The sequence below is a fragment of the Dromiciops gliroides genome, chromosome 1, assembly GCF_019393635.1.
Source record: "Dromiciops gliroides isolate mDroGli1 chromosome 1, mDroGli1.pri, whole genome shotgun sequence".
Taxonomy (NCBI): Eukaryota; Metazoa; Chordata; class Mammalia; order Microbiotheria; family Microbiotheriidae; genus Dromiciops; species Dromiciops gliroides.
In genome coordinates this window covers 421,199,862-421,216,189 of record NC_057861.1, presented here as the reverse complement: position 1 = coordinate 421,216,189, position 16,328 = coordinate 421,199,862, and the positions used below count along the sequence as shown (strand labels likewise).

At 39.8% G+C, this 16,328-nt stretch overlaps 1 protein-coding gene across 1 annotated transcript in view; it reads right to left on the bottom strand.

Annotated features, from left to right (window-relative positions):
- The window catches only part of ADAMTS12 (ADAM metallopeptidase with thrombospondin type 1 motif 12), a 569,738-nt gene that overhangs the window by 133,208 nt on the left and 420,202 nt on the right, over nt 1-16,328 (bottom strand). Inside the window, 1 exon segment of the mRNA XM_043975705.1 lies at nt 7,484-7,604. Coding sequence (XP_043831640.1) covers nt 7,484-7,604 — 121 coding nt within the window.

Here is a 16,328-nt window from a genome sequence, read left to right as displayed (position 1 = left end):
TTCTCAAGGAGCTCACAGTCTAACAAGGAACAATGTGTGAACAACTATGTACAAACAAGCTACATGATAGGATGTATAGGATATACTAGAGATAACCAACAGAGGGGAAGCACTTTCATTAAAGGGGTCAGGAAAGGATTCTTGTAGAAGGTAGGATGTTAGCTGAGACTTGAATTCAGGGAATTCAGGAGTTGGAGATGAAGAGGGAGAGCACTCCAGGCATGGGGATAGCCAGTGAAAATAACCAGAAGTGGGAGATCAAGCATCTTGTGCAAGGAATGGCAAGGAAGTCGATGACACTGGGTTGAAGAGTCCCTGGGGTACGGTACAAGAAGACTGGAAATATAGGAGTGGGGCAGGTTATGAAGGGCTTTGGTTGTCAGAATATTTTATATTTGATCTTGAAGCTAATAGGGAGCCACTGGAGTTTATCAAATAGGGCAGAGGTGATTTGAGAAGAGATATAAAATGATGGCTGGAATGAGTGGATCAAGTTGAGGGAGTTTTGAAGATGAGAGATAGGCTTGTTTTGAGGCAGTAGGAAAACAGAGAGTAGGCAGTGTATAACTGAAGATTACTGAAAGAGTGGGGACAATAGAGAGAGCAATGTGCTGGAGAAGACTGAATGAATTGTGATCTCATGCACAAGTAAAGCAAGGAGAAGGGTCACTTCTTCATGTGGGATAGGGAGGAGATAGTGGCAGAACACAACTGAGTGATAGGAAATTAATAGGAGGGGAGAAGTAGGAGCTCTTTTTTTCAGTGAAACATGAGGTCAGGTTCTCAGTTGAAAATGGGCTTAGAAGGGGGAACTATGGAAAGTTAGAGGAAGAATAGAAAGCCTTGAAAAAGCCTCTGTGGTGAGTAGGATAGTTAGTTAATCAGGGGCATACAAAAGGATTGCCTTGCTATAGTAAGAACCTAGTTGAGATTATATAGCAAATCTCTAGTGGACCCATTTATCATGTTTTCATGTTTTTCTCCAGTTATGTTCAACCAACAGTACATGAAACCGAGGTAGCAGATGATGGGCATTACCCAAGACTGCGGTTCAGCAGAGCAAGTCTGGCAATAGGATAAGGGAGCAAAGGATGCGAGAGGATAGTTTGTTTCACTAAGGAGTCAAGGTGGGAAAGGAAGGGAAATATAGACAATGTAGGGGTGAGAGCTTGGGATGGTCTGGAAAGAACTGTAGTTTTGAGGAATCAAAGTGTGAGGGAAGAACAGGTTTGGGGCTTTCAAGATAGAGGGATCCTTCTGCCTTAAATGTCTCTATGATTCTGTGCTCTGCATTCTTGTAATATATATTTTAGGGATGCAATAGAAATAATAGTTTACATATTATACAGATATACAGATAATAGTTTACATATATAGTACTATAAGGTTTGCAAAGCTCTTTTTGGGGGGGGGGGCAATGAGGGTTAAGCGAATTGGCACAGGGTCACAGAGCTAATAGGTGTCAAGTGTCTGAGGCCGGATTTGAACTCAGGTACTCCTAAATCAAGGGCCAGTGCTTTCTCCACTGCACCACTGCAAAGCTCTTTATATGTGTGTTCATGTATGTGTGTGTGTGTGTGTGTATATATATATATATATATATATATATATATATGTATATGTGTGTGTGTGTGTATGTGTGTGTACACACATAAAGTTTCATTTCATACAACAAACCTTTGGGATAGGTACCATTATTATACTCATTTTATAGATGAGAAAACTAAGACCCAGAAAGATTAAGAGAAGTGATTTGCCCAGAGTCACACTGCTAATAAGTATGACACAAGATTTGAATCCTGGTCTTCTTGACTCCAGGTCCAGCACCCTATCTATACCATGCTGCCTCCCAAAGATAAGTTGAAATGCGAGGCAAGACCCACATAAGAAAGAGTCTCTTCTGCTACAGAGCTTATGTTCTATGGAAGAGACAAGATAAGATATATACATAGAGAGGAAGCAGGATAACAACATAAGACAGTAGCTAGGGGACTTCCAGGGTGGAGCTAAGATGGTTGAGGAAAGGAAGTGAGCTCTCAAACTCATGACATGATCACTCCAAAAAACATCCAAATAACGCCATAGGACAATGCCTGGACAGCAAAACCCACAGAAGAATGTGCTGAAATCATCTTCTAACCAAGAACGGCTTGGAAGGTCAGAAGGAGGGAGCTGCTGTGCTGATACAGGAGTGGAGCCCAACCCCACAGTCACCCTGACACAGATCCAGTCCCAGGAAGGCCTCACCAGAGAAGCAGACCCCCAGAGCCTCTGAATCAGCTGAAGTGCCAGTGTCATCTGGAAATACACTCACAGTCTGGTGAGTGGGCTGAGCCCATAGCAGGGGGGAGACTACAGGGGTCTATGCTGGTGCTGAGGTAGAACTTGGGTTTTTTACCCCTGTTGGGAACCCAGAGGTAGGCTTGAGTAGCAGTAGCCCAGGTTGGGGAGGGGCACAGGCTCATTGGAGCTAACAACCACAACACACAAAGCTGGCTGATTAGCCAGTTGGCCTGGGGTCATCTAGGACCAGGAAACAGGCCAGGCAAGTGAAGAACCTGATCCTCCTTAAATAATACCACCTGGGACTTCTGAAGCTTGGAATACTACAGCCTGGAAACAGTGCCCCACTTTAAGGAGCTAAAAGTCAAGTAAAAGAAAGGCAAGGTAAACAGACAGAAAAAGGTGAGGACCATAGAAAGTTTCTTCAGTGACAAGGAAGATTGAGGAGCACCCTCAGAGGAAGATGTCAATGTCAGGGCCCCTATATCTAAAGCTTCCAAGAAAAATATTAATTGGTCTCAGGCCATAGAGGCACTCAAAAAGGACTTTGAAGATAGAGTTAGAGAGGTTGAGGAAAAAATGGAAAGAGAAATGAGGGTGATGCAGGAAAGACATAAGAAAAAAGTCAACAGCTTGAAAAGTCAAATTGGCCAAATGGAAAAGGAGGTACAAAAGCTCTCTGATGAAAATAACTGCCTAAGAATTAGGACTGAACAAATGGAAGCCAGTGACTTCATGAGAAACCATGACACAATAAAGCAAATCCAAATGAATAGAAAAATAGAGGGCGATGTGAAATATCTTCTGGGAAAAACTGCTGATCTGGAAAATAGGTCCAGGAGAGATAATTTGAAAATTATTGGTCTACCTGAAAATCATGATCAAGGAAAGAGCTTAGAAATCATCTTCCAAGATATTTTCAGGGAAAATTGCCCTGATATTCTAGAAGCAGAAGGTAAAATAGAAACTGAAAGAATCCACCTCCAGAAAGAGATCCCAAAAGGAAAATTCCTAGGAATATTATAGCCAAATTCCAGAGCTTTCAGGTCAAGGAGAAAATATTGCAAGCTGTCTAAAAGTAAGAATTCAAGTACTATGGAGCCCCAGTCAGGATAGCACAAGATCTAGCAGCTTCTACATTAAAGGACTGGAGGGCATGGAATATGATATTCCAGAGCAATTGGGATTACAACCAAGAGTCACCTATCCAGCAAAACTGATCATGATCTTTGAGAGAAAAAAACGGGACTTTAATGAAAAAGAGGACTTTCAGGTATTTGTGATGAAAAGACCTGAACTGAATGTCAAATTTGACTTTCAAATACAAGACCCCAGAGAACCATAAAAAATTGGAGTTGGGGTCGTGCAGTGGGTGACTGCCTTGTGTCTGAGGCCAGGTTATGGCTGGGATCCCCCTGGGTCCAGGGTGGATGCTTTGTCCACTGTGTCACCTAGCTGCCCCATGATGATATCTTTAGGGTCAAATTGAGGGGAGGGGGAAGGGTAGAGGTGAAATCCTACATGAAAGAAACAGGAAAAGGCTTATGGAGTGGAGGAAGAGATGGGGGAATAGTAGAGCAGTAAATGAATTGTACACTCATCAGAAAAGGCTCGAAGACCTTAAACTCATCAGAGTTGCCTCAAGAAGGGATTAACACACACACCCAACTGGGTGGAGTAGTCTATTTAATCTGGGCAGAAAATGAGCCTAACACTCATCAGAATTGGCTCAAAGACCTCAATTTCATCAGCATTGGCTCAAGGAGGGAATAAGATACACACTCAATTGGGTGGAGAAATCTCTCTAACCCTGCAGGAAAATAGGAAGGGAAGGGGATAAAGGGAGAGGGGGCAAAAGAAGGAAGGACAGATTGGGGGAGGGGACAGTCAGAAGCCAATCCCTTTTGAAGAGGGATAGGATGAAAGAAGATGGATAATAGAATAAATATCATGGGAAGAGGATGGAAGGGAAACAGTTAACAATAGTAATCATGAAAAAGAGAAAAGGGGGAAAAATTGTACAAAAAATATAGCAACTGTTTGTGATGGCTAAGAATTGAGAATCAAGGGAATGTCCATCAATTGAGGAATGACAGAAGAAGCTGTGGTAAATGATTGTGGTGGAATGGTCTTGTGCTATAGGAAATGACAAAGGATTATCCTGGGGAAACCTGGAAAGACTCATGAACTGATGTATAGTGAAGTGAGCAGAGCTGGGAGGACATTGTGCATAGTGACAGCAGTATTGTTTAATGAGCAATTGTGAATGACTTAACTACTCTCAGCAATGCAATGATCCAAGACAATCCCAAGGGACTAATGATGAAGCATACTATCTCCCACCCCCCCAGAAAGAACTGATAAAAAAGAGCACTTACGGATTGTACATATATAACCTGGTTTGCTGTCTTGTGGAGGGGGGAGGAAAGGGAGGGAGGGAGAAAAATTTGGAACTCTAAATCTTATGAAAATGAATGTTGAAAACTACCCTTACATGTAACTGGAAAAAACAAAATAAATGTTTGTTCCAAAAAAAAAAAAAAAGACCATACTTAAGTACCCAAATATGTAGCATTGAACTTCAGTGTTCTTGGGATTCAAGAAAGGCAATTTTCCCTCATAGTCAATTGAAATTCTGGTATCAATGATTTCATAAGCAAACTTCTTGTTTAGGAAAGTCCCATTATTTTGCAACAGACACAAATTGCTTTTCCTTTCATATGTTTGCATTTCTGTGTAGGGTGAGTTGGTTGAAGTACACAGCTTCTATAGTAACACCCAATATTTTAAGACTGTATTTACTCAGCTTAAGAGGAAGTGACAATCTGGCAATGTAATCAATCTCGTCAGCCAGAATGAAGGATTTTGAGCCCAAGGTGGATGTGTGCTCCATTTCCAAGTCACTTTATAAAAAGATCTCCGTGCATTATTATGCTCACTTGGGCAAGACTGCCAACATGATTAAGTTCAGAAATGGCTTAAAGCATCCATGACTCAGTGAAAAGAAAAAAGCTGTCTGGAGTATTCTACATGGCAAATGAACAAGAAATTGAAAAGGGGACCACAAAGCACAAAAGCCTTGACCACGATGAAGGCACCAATCCAAGAAGGGCCAAAGAGCCAGGCAGATCAAAGATCCTTATAGAAAAGTCAAAGGCTGTTAAGAACATTGAGTCAGACACTAGCGTGGCTAGTTTCCCAAGGGTTTGCAGGGATGAAAATCATGGCTTCTAAGATTGTTAATTTGGTTTTCAATGTTTTGACTCTAATGTTGGGAGGGGCTTAAATCTCATTGAGAAGACTCCCTCTTTCAATACAGATTAGAAATTGTCCTGTAACCTATAGTTTTAGAGATCCCTGGGGTATTGAGAGGTCAGGTGACTTGTCCAGGGTCCCACAGTCAGTAGATATAAGAGGAAGAAAATAATTCAGGTCTTCCTAACTCTAAGAATAATTCTCTATCCATTCTGTGCCTGATTGCCTCAATTATTACAAAAGGTCTTAATTTCAGAGAAGGAATCCCAAAGAAAATAAAGGTTAATTGTTTTTGAAACCCCAAATCAACTCTTTTGGTAATTCATTTCATTATATTCACAATGCAAAAAAAAAAAAAAGGAAAATAGTTATACAATGGAGGCTTTTTGAAAGGACTGAAAAACATTTAAACCATCATAAAATACTTAAAATATGCTGGGTTTTTGCACTCCTATTAAGTAATTCAAAGATTATGTTTCACCCAGAATGAATGTGTCAATGAAGTAATTCAAATCCAGTTTTCCCATGGACATTCCTCATGTATCTGATGTAGGAGGCAAAAAGGGGTTAATAGAAAAACTTAAGACTCAAACTCTAATTCAGATATTAGGTCTAAAAGGGAGTCAGATGCCAATTAATGGATAACTTATGCTAGGTTCTCGTACCCACATAAATCAGTACCCATAACGGGAACAGAGGCACCTAAGCCATGGAGACCTGAAGACAATAAAGGAAATGACAAGGGTATAGAAATTCTAATGAAAAATGGAGATATTTTGAAACTAGCCATGGGAATCAGAAAGAGACATGCACAGAAAAGGCCAAATTTGTCCCCAGATTCACCTTACCACGTGTAAACCCCCAAAACACACCTCCACTGAAAAAGGTACCTGCCTCAGGAGTTGTTTTAGGACTCCAGGAACTCCAAATTAGGATAAGCCCTCCCCTGAAACACCCCAAGTTGGAAAATATTAAAATGAGAAGGACAAGCCCTCCCTTGTACCTCCCCAAGGTGGAGATTATTATAATGAGACTGATAATCAATTTATCTATACTATAAATATAACTGTCTTTCCTTTCCTTATTGGAGAGATACCTTTCCACTCTTCTAGTTCTCTCCTTGTGGTCACCCACAGTATTGCTATAAAACTTGGGAAACTGAGTCACTGAGTCTTGTAATTCTTTTGGGATGCCTCATGATCAATTGGACCCCAAATTCCATCCCACATCAGATCCAAAGACCATTCTCTAATAAAGTAATGGTATTTAATCCTAATATGAAGCCTAAACACTTCAAAACTCAAGGATCAGAAAACATGGATTGAGAATTTAACCAGCTTCAGAATATCCCCTTTTCAAAACAAAAAATAAAGAGCAACAAGTTATCTGACCAACTAAAGAGTGAAGTTGCTTTGAATAATATGGAATTTAACTTCATTTCCTCATATGTAGGAATCTAAGAAATTGAGAGAAATCATAGAATTATAAAACCATAGAGCCATAAATGGCAGTAGAAATGATGTAGTCTAACTCCCTTGTTTTACAGATGAAGAAACCAAGGCTCAAAATGGTGAAGTGACTTACCCAAGCAAATAAAAGCTGTTTGAGGAAGGAAAAGTAAGTGTCCACAAGAGGGCAGAAACTACTTGTAGATTTTCCATATTATCAGGCTCTTTTTAGTAATATTTCAAATAGCAGACTCTTCTCTTAATCTGGGCCCTGAGCCTTCATGACAATCTGGTGAATATCCTAGTTAGTATTCTTAGTAAATCAGATTGTGTTGGGGAGGGGGGATACCAGTTAACTACTAAGTTTTATCCCCACTCTGCTCCAGTCCCCTCCCTCCCTTCCTTTTTTTCCTCTTTCTCTTTCTGTCTTTCTCTGTCTCCTTTCTTTCTTTTCTTTTCTTTTTCTCTTTCTTTCTTTCTTTTTTTTTTTTTTTTACCAAATCCTTCCTTCTGTTTGAACATCTTCTTCACAGTGTGACACGCAGAGCCATCTCCCAGGCACACGCCACAGCGATCTTCAGTGGCATTGGAATCAATTTCATAGTCACAGCCAACCATCTGAGGGAAAAGAGAATTTTCCAGTTAAGTGAGTCGCCCATCAGGAAATTTACTGAACCTCTGACTCTGCGGTATCCTATAGTTCTTTCTCACTTTCACTGATGTAAAACATTTGGGACTGTACAAGGTCCTGTATAGTGGTAGCAAGAGAAACAAATGGCACTTACACTAATATCAAAGGGAAATCAGCCTGTCAGTTGGTGAATAAACAAACACAAGCACACATGGCATGCTAACTAGGGCTGCCCTGTCCTAGCCAGTGGGAACCTCCCAAGGCATGGTTGGAAATCCCTAGGACCAGTATCTAAAATTCAAGTAGCTATGGGACTTGTAGCCAAAATTCCTGAGTGTTGCCTACCTCCTTCCAGAGTGACTGAAGTCATGGTCCCTTCTCTTCCTGCAAGACACAGCTCTAGCACCATCTTCTGCAGGAATAAGCCTTTCCTGTTTCTCCAGATGCTAGTGTCCTCCCTCCCAAACCACTCTGCATTTAACTGTTTTGTGCATAATTATATGTTTTCACTTTGTATTTATGCTTGTTGTTCAGTCATTTCAGTTGTGTGCAACTCTTCATGATTCCCTTTTTGTTTGGGGGGGGGGGGCGGGGAGGTGGGATTGGCAAAGATCCTGGAGTGTTTTGCCATTTCTTTCTCCAGCTCATTTTACATATGAGGAAACTGAGGCAAACAGGGTGAAGTAACACAGCTAGTGTCTAAGGCCAAATTTGAACTCAGGAAGATGAATCTTCCCTATTCCGGGCCCAGTACCCTGTTCACTTTGCCACCTATCTGCCTGCCTCCATCCCTCCCTCCCTTCTCTCTCTCTCTCTCTCTCTCTCTCTCTCCCTCTCTCTCTCCCTCTCTCTCCCTCTCCATCTTTCTCAGTCCCTCTCTCTACATATATATATATATATATATATATGCATATAGAAATGATGTATAGATATCATAGATATTGTTATCTCCTCTATTTGAATGTAAACACATTGCTCTAGATATTGTTTCATTTTTTATATCCCCAGGTCCTAGCATAGTGTCTGGTACACAATAGGTACTTAATAAATACTTGACTAATCACCTGAATCAAAATTATTTTCAGCCTACTTCCTCAGTAATTATTATCTCGCTGGGGAAATGACCATAGGCACTCATTCTGAAAGATACCTCTGGATTCATCTAGCCCACCCTTCTCATTCTGAAGATGAAGAAATTGAAGCTCACAGAGGTAGAGTGATTTGCCCAAGGTAATTCAGTCAATAAGTAGCAGACCTAGTCCTGAACCTAAACATTCAGACTACAGATCTTTGCACTATACAATGTTACCTTAGGTTGCCCCAGGAGGCTTTCTCTGATCCTCCTGCCTCCAATAACCTGCTATGTAATCACAGAACCTAACAAGAGCATTAGAGAATGTCTGCCCAGACTATTACAAATAATACGCATTATGGGTTTTCTTCCTTCATCTCAGTCATCAAACATTGATTAAATGCTGACAATGTGCCAGGCACCCTGGTAGGAGCTGGGGATACAAAGACAAAGCAATCCCTGCCTTCAAGAAGCTTCAAATCCCCCAACTTTAGTGACAACCCTCAGAAGAGCTCTCACTTCTCCTCCACCCCCCACCCCCCCATAGCTTGCTATCAGATATAAGCATGGCCTATAGGCACATCTTTAGTTGTCAAGGTAGTGAAACTAGCCCTGTAGGAAGACTAGGAAGAAGAGAACCCAGGCAAATATTATGTAAAGAACAATTATGGTTAAAGAAAATTCAATAATACTTATTTATGTGAGTTTAAAGTTTATACATATATATATACACATATACACACATACATATGTACACATGTGTATGTGTGTTATATATACATGATATATGTGTCAATGTTCACAGTGGTAACATTTTAACATGGCCACTTTGTGTATCAATTCTTCAGTGTGTAACTATGCATAATGCTATTTTCCAATAGATTTCATGCTACCTGTACTTCTGACAGCAGTCCATATTTTGATGATTACAATGTTTTAAAAGTAAACACATGCTTGCCACTTTCTTAGGATGTTATAATAGCAACCTCATTTTAGTCCTGATGTCACACCCACACCATTTCCTCATTAGGACTATACTCTAATATTCTTTTTTTTTTTTGCGGGACAATGAAGGTTAAGTAACTTTCCCAGGGTCACACAGCTAGTGTCAAGCATCTGAGGTTGAATTTGAACTCAGGTCCTCCTGAATCCAGGGCCAGTGCTTTATCCACTTCACCACCTAGCTGCCCCTCTAATATTCTTTTTAAGATAGAGAAGATGCTAAGGATTTGAATACTTTGATCTAGAAGAGAAAGCAGCTGTAAATAGTTCTCCAGCTTTGTTTAAGGATGTTGGGCAGTTAACTTCAGGGTTTCTGTTTAGTAGATTTTAAGTTTTAAGTTGGCCTGGGTGCCAACCATAGTTAAAAGGATTGAGAGCTGGCTAGAAGCGGAATGGTATGGTGAATAGAGAGGAGTTGAGCTTGGAGTTAGGAAGCCCTAGATTCAAATTCTGCCTGATGTTTCTTAGCTATCTACTCATTGATGAGTCACTTCATGTCTCTGAGTCCTAGTTTTCTCATCTGAAAAATGGGGATAAAGATAATAGCACCCAGCTGACATGGATATTGTTGAGATCAAATGAGATAATATGTTTAGGGTCTTATGTAAATATGAGCTGCTATCATTACTGTGTGCTTTGTATGGTTGGGATATTTTTTTTCTCAAAACTTTTTGGTTATCTTTTGGTTTTACAGTTCCTCTTTCTTCTCTACAGAGAGCCATCCTTTGTGACAAAGAAGAAAAAAAAGAAAGAGAAAAAAATAATTTAGCAAAGTCAAGCAATACTTCGACTGAATGTGAAAGTATAAGTAATGTTCTGAATTGATAGTTTCCTACTTCCTCAAAGAAGAAAGGGAGATGTCTTTTCTTCTTTCTTCCTGACTGCTACACTTGATCATTATAGTTATATAGCATTCAATTTCATGTTTTATTGTTGCTGTTGATATTGTTTCCATCTACATTGCTATAGTTAGGTTGATTGTTTTTTTGGTCTTCTTTACTTCACCTTGCATCAGTTCATCTATGTCTTCTGAATGGAGCATTTTCTGAGCTCATCCTTATTTGTTTTTGAAAAAGAGTTTTAGAATGGCTGTTGCCAGGTGTGACTATGGTTGTGCCATTCTTTTTCCTGGCTATGTAAGCATTGCTATTCATTTTCAAGACCATCTTCTTTCTCTTGTTTTTCCCAAGGAAGACTGCTCTACAATGGTGATACAGGCATACAACCATCACCTCTGCACTATCAGATAGGAACCACAGATGACCCAGCTTCTAAATAGAGAATTGACAGTTACCCACCCACTATAGACCAATGGAGCTCAGAAGCACTAAAGCTTTAGGCTCATCACATGATTGACTTTCATCCAAGAATCCCCAAAGACATACTTAATCATGTTCGTCAAGAATGGAAGAAATTATCCAGATGCAGTCATTCAATGGATATGAGTGAATAAAATGTCAAACATTTAAAAGTGATGTGATGGGATGATGCCACGACTGGGAACCATAATAAGCTGACCTTTAAAATCACATTCCCACTACCCTTCATTCATTCACAAATTTAGCATAAGCCAAGAAGACTTCTGATTCATTTTAAAGGATTCTTTTTCATACTGTGCCAAGAACCAAGACAGATTAAATATTTCAAGAACAAAGAAAAGTTAAAACAAGAAAAATAACTACCCTGTAGTATGACGATCACTGGGGTTGCCATCATCAGGCCTGGGTTTAAGATGTGGTTCTGCCACTAACTGGCTGGGTTACATGGAGTAAGTCACTTCCCCATAACTGGCCTCAATTCACTTATCTGGAAAATGATCTCTAATATTCCTTCTATCCATGATATTCTAGAATTTATAGGGGACCCTTTGGGTGGGTGTTCATATTTCCATGGAAAAAATTAACTAGATGTTGTATCAGTTGATACCAAGGGAGAAAACATGATATTATTTTGTCTCATATCTCATTCAATTTTCCTTCCCTCCCACTGTGCCCCAAACAAATGAAAATAAGTTAATCAGATGATACACTTTTTTTTTTCTATTTTGCTAAAATGGGTTAGACTGGAAAGTGAAAGGGGATCTGGAGCCATGAGGCCTAAATTTGATTCTTGACTCTAATGCTCCTGATGCAGTGGATAGAGTGCTGAATAGGGAATTAGAGAGCTTGGGAGCCCACTCAGTCATTTACTATTTGTGTGAACATGGGCAAGTCACTTCTGCTTAATGAACCTCAGTTTACTCATCTAGAAAATGGAGGGACTGAGCTAGGTAACTCCCAAAGTCCCTTCTGGCTCTAAATCTATGACTATGACTTTAAAGTCACTAGCTATATAACCATGGGCAAATCCCTTAACCTTCTGAGACTCAGTTTTCTCATCAAGAACAATAGATTAAGAGCTATAAAGGGGTTTCAGAGGTCATCTACAACCCACCTTTCTTTTCTTTTCTTTTCTTTTTTTAGTGAGGCAATTGGGGTTAAGTGACTTGCCCAGGGTCACACAGCTGGTAAGTGTTAAGTGTCTGAGGCCGGATTTGAACCCAGGTACTCCTGACTCCAGGGCCAGTGCTCTATCCACTGCGCCACCTAGCTGCCCCTACAACCCACCTTTAACAGAGGAAACTGAGGCCCAAGAGGTTTAGTGATGTGCTCAAGGTAACATGGCTAGCTGGAATTTGAACCCTGGTCCTCTGACTCCATATCCAGTGCCCTTTTCAATGTATCACACTATGTTGCTATAAAAGAAGAGCATTATTTTTTCCTCTGTATTTTTTATTTCCATAGGATTGTTGTAAATAGAACATCATGAAAACCTCAAAATGCCCTCTAAATGTGATCTATTATGTTCTCACTTACAAGACACCAAGAGTACCTACCATAAGTGGGAGAAAAAAAGGGGGTTGGGGCATCATGGTATCATTATTTTATCTTGTATTCAGCTAATGGTGCCAAAAAGACGTGGTTCTCTTATCACCAGATCAAGAGACAGATTTGCTACTGCCACCAGATCATTATGAGTATTCTTCAATGGATGGCACTCACCACATGGGAAAATACTTTGTAATTACTTTGTATGTCTTTTGAATATAATTATACTTTATAAATGTAAGTTTCTACTCATAGATTATAAGTTCTTTGAATGCATGGACTGTTTCATTTTTTAGAAACCCAGAGAAGAGCCTAATCAAGTCAACCAACACTTATTAGGTGTTTCCTACGTACCAGACATTGTGCTAAGCACTGAAGATAAGGAGAAAGGCAAAAGAAGGGAAGGGAATAAGCATTTATTAAGTACATACTATGTGCCAGACACTGTGCTAAGTGCTTGGTAAATATTATCTCATTTGATTTTCACATCAACCCTGGGAGGTAAGTGCTATTATGATCCCCATTTTACCATTGAGAAAACTGAGGTAGACAGAGGTTAAATGACTTATCTGGGATCACACAGCAAATAAGTGACTAAGGCCAGATATAAACTCAAGTCCTCCTTACTCTGGGACCTAAGCTCTATCTACTTTACCACGCAGAGGCCTCCACCCAGTACAATCCCTACTCTCAAGGAACTTACAGCTGAATTGAAGAGATAAAATGCAAACAGCTATATACAAATAAAACACATACAAGATAAATTGGAGATAATGTTATGTTTTTTAGACATCTTAATCTCACCGTGTCCAAAGTTGGATTCATCACCTTTTTTGCTGGTCTCCCCAACTTTCCCCCTTCCTAATTTGCCAATCACATCAATACTCTCATAACATCAGGAAAGGACATGCCAGTCTACTGCCCTGTTGATCAAATCAACAGCCATGACTCATCAGATCCAAGCTCCCTCCCCTGGCTATTACTTCCCTAATGCTTTGTCTTCCCCTATTTGAATATAAGATCCTTGAGGGAAGAGGTTGTCTCAAGTTGTATTTGAATTCCCACTGCCTACCACAGACCAGTTTCTAAGCACTAAAGATATCAAGAAAGGAAAAAATAGTCCCTGCTAAGGCACACTGTCTGGCACCTTGAAACATGTATGTGTGTGATCCATTCATTCAACTAATGCAGGGGAACCACAACAATAAATATAGTTACCACAGCAACATAAATGAAAAGATCTGAAAAAGGAACTAAATTCCAAGTAAATGAAATAACAATGATCTCAGAGTAACAGATAATTAAAACTATCTCTCTCTCAGCAGAGAGGTAGCGGTCAATGAGTGCAGAATATTGGCAGGCCCCGTTAGAGGTGATCACTGTATTGGTTCATTGTTTTTTACTTAATTCTTTTTCTTTGTTACAAGGGAGAGTTCCATTTTCAGGGATGGCATGAAACTTGGGAGATTAACATCAACAAAATTTATTTTGAGGGGAAAAAAATATTTACTGAGTGCCTGGTATGTGCTCAGGACTGAACTGGTTCCCTCTTTAAAAAAACAAAAACAACAACAACAACACACATCTCACCATTTTTCCTTCTGAATTTTTCTCTAAGAGGCTAATATTTCCTTCACAGGAAAAAGTCCCCCAAAACTAAAATATGGAACTTAAATAAGAGGAGAGTGTTAAGTCTCCTTCCCTAATCCATCCTAAAAGTAATTTCTCTTTAAAATTCTTAATCACATTATCCAAGGCTGAATAGCAGCCAAAGCGGTAAGGAAGGCAGGGCTCCTGGTTTTCTGACTATAACACTTTCCAGGCAGTAAAGCTTCAGTGGTTTCAAACAATTTTAGAGCAGTGCTTTGCTTATCAAAAGAGATGGATAATGGAGTCCTGTTCATTTGAATAATTGGAACAGCTACTGTGGGCCTTTCCCAGTCATTAGCACAATAACCCCTATCTGCAGAGCTCACTAATGTTATCATCTATCTAAAATAGAATTCACAATTTTAAATGATTTCTGATAAGTTTCATAAGCTTGATATCCTGTCCACACAAATAGCAAGAGATGGAGGGGCTTGGCAAAATTCAATGACTCAACAGGGATGGCATTAGACAATATCGTGAAATAGCAAGTGTGTCATTGTTCTGCCTTGCCTTCCTTCCCATTGACTTTTTTTTTGGAGGCAATTGGGGTTAAGTGACTTTCCCAGGATCACACAGCTAGTAAGTGTCAAGTGTCTGAGGATAGATTTGAACTCAGGTCCTCCTGAATCCAGGGCTGGTGCTCTATCCACTGTACCACCTAGCCGCCCCTTCCCATTGACTTTTGTAGAAATTATAGTAGGGACCCTAGAGATCACTAAGGCCAGGAGTGCTTAACTTTTGGGTGGGGTGTCATACCCCTTTAGCAGTTTGACAAAGCCTATGGACCCCTTTACAGAATAATGTTTTTTTAAGTATAAAATAAAATGTATGGTATTCAAAAGGAAACTATATTGAAATTTTTGTTCAGTCATTTCAGTCCTATCTGAGTCTTCGTGACCTCATTTGGGGTTTTCTTGGCAAAGATACTAGAGTGGTTTGCCATGTCCTTCTTCAGCTCATTTTACAGTGAGGAAATTGAGGCAAACAGGATTAAGTGACTTTTCCAAAGTCACACAGCTATTAAGTATCTGAGTCTGGATTTGAATTCAGATCTTCCTGACTTCAGACCTGGTGCTCTATCCACACTGAGCCACCTAGATGTACCATATTGAAATAGTTATTAAAAAAAGCAAACAAAAACCTTTTTATTAGGTCATAGACTGCTGACTCAGACCTATCCCGTTTACAGAGGATAACCCTGAGGATAAGAGAGGTGAAATAACTTAGCCAAGGATGCACAGCTAGTTAAGGTTATGCCACAAGTTAATGGCAGAACTTGAATTTGACCTTACGTCTTCTAACACCCAGTTCAATATACTCCTGCCTCTCAATGAGTGGTTTTCTACTCCATTTCAGTCATTTAGGGACTTTGTAGCCTTATATTGCCCCTAAATGTCCAGGACTTATCTTCTGTAATGTCCCATCATGGCTTTATCCTGGATCTTTCCCTACTTTGTCTCTCTTAAGAGAGAAGGGGGAGGTTAGAAGGAACACCCGTTTATTAAATGACTACAATGTGTTGGGCACTGTGCTAAGTACTTTACAAATATAATTATTATCTCATTTGATCCTTACAATCATCCTGAGAGGTAAATGTTATTACTGTCTCTATTTACAGTTAAGGAAACTGAGGCAGACAAAAATTAAATGACTTTTCAAGTGTCACATAACTAGGAAGTGTCTGAAGCTAGATTTGAACTCAGGTCTTCTTGAATCTAGGCCTAGAGCTCCATCCACTGTGCTACCCAACTGCCCCTATGAAAATCATTTTAAGCAAGTCACTTAACCCCTTCTTGGTTTCCTTATCTGTAAAAGGGTTCAACTAGATGGCCTTTGGAGTCACTTCCAATCCCAGATCTATGACTACATGTTGACAGAGGTTCCTTTCCACTTTAAAATTCTGTAAGGACCTAGAAATAAAACTTTTCTCATTGGTTAAAAAAAAAAATGGGAGCTGACTGAAGATTTGGGTACTTCTGCTAGAGGCAAATATGGAACTAAAACTATGGTGAGGCAATCAGGGCTTTGCTTATGGTAATTCTGAATTGAGAGAGCACTGAGAGCAATTACAGTTCTTTAGTAGCTTAGAAACAACAGAACTTGGCATCTAGTTAGAATAA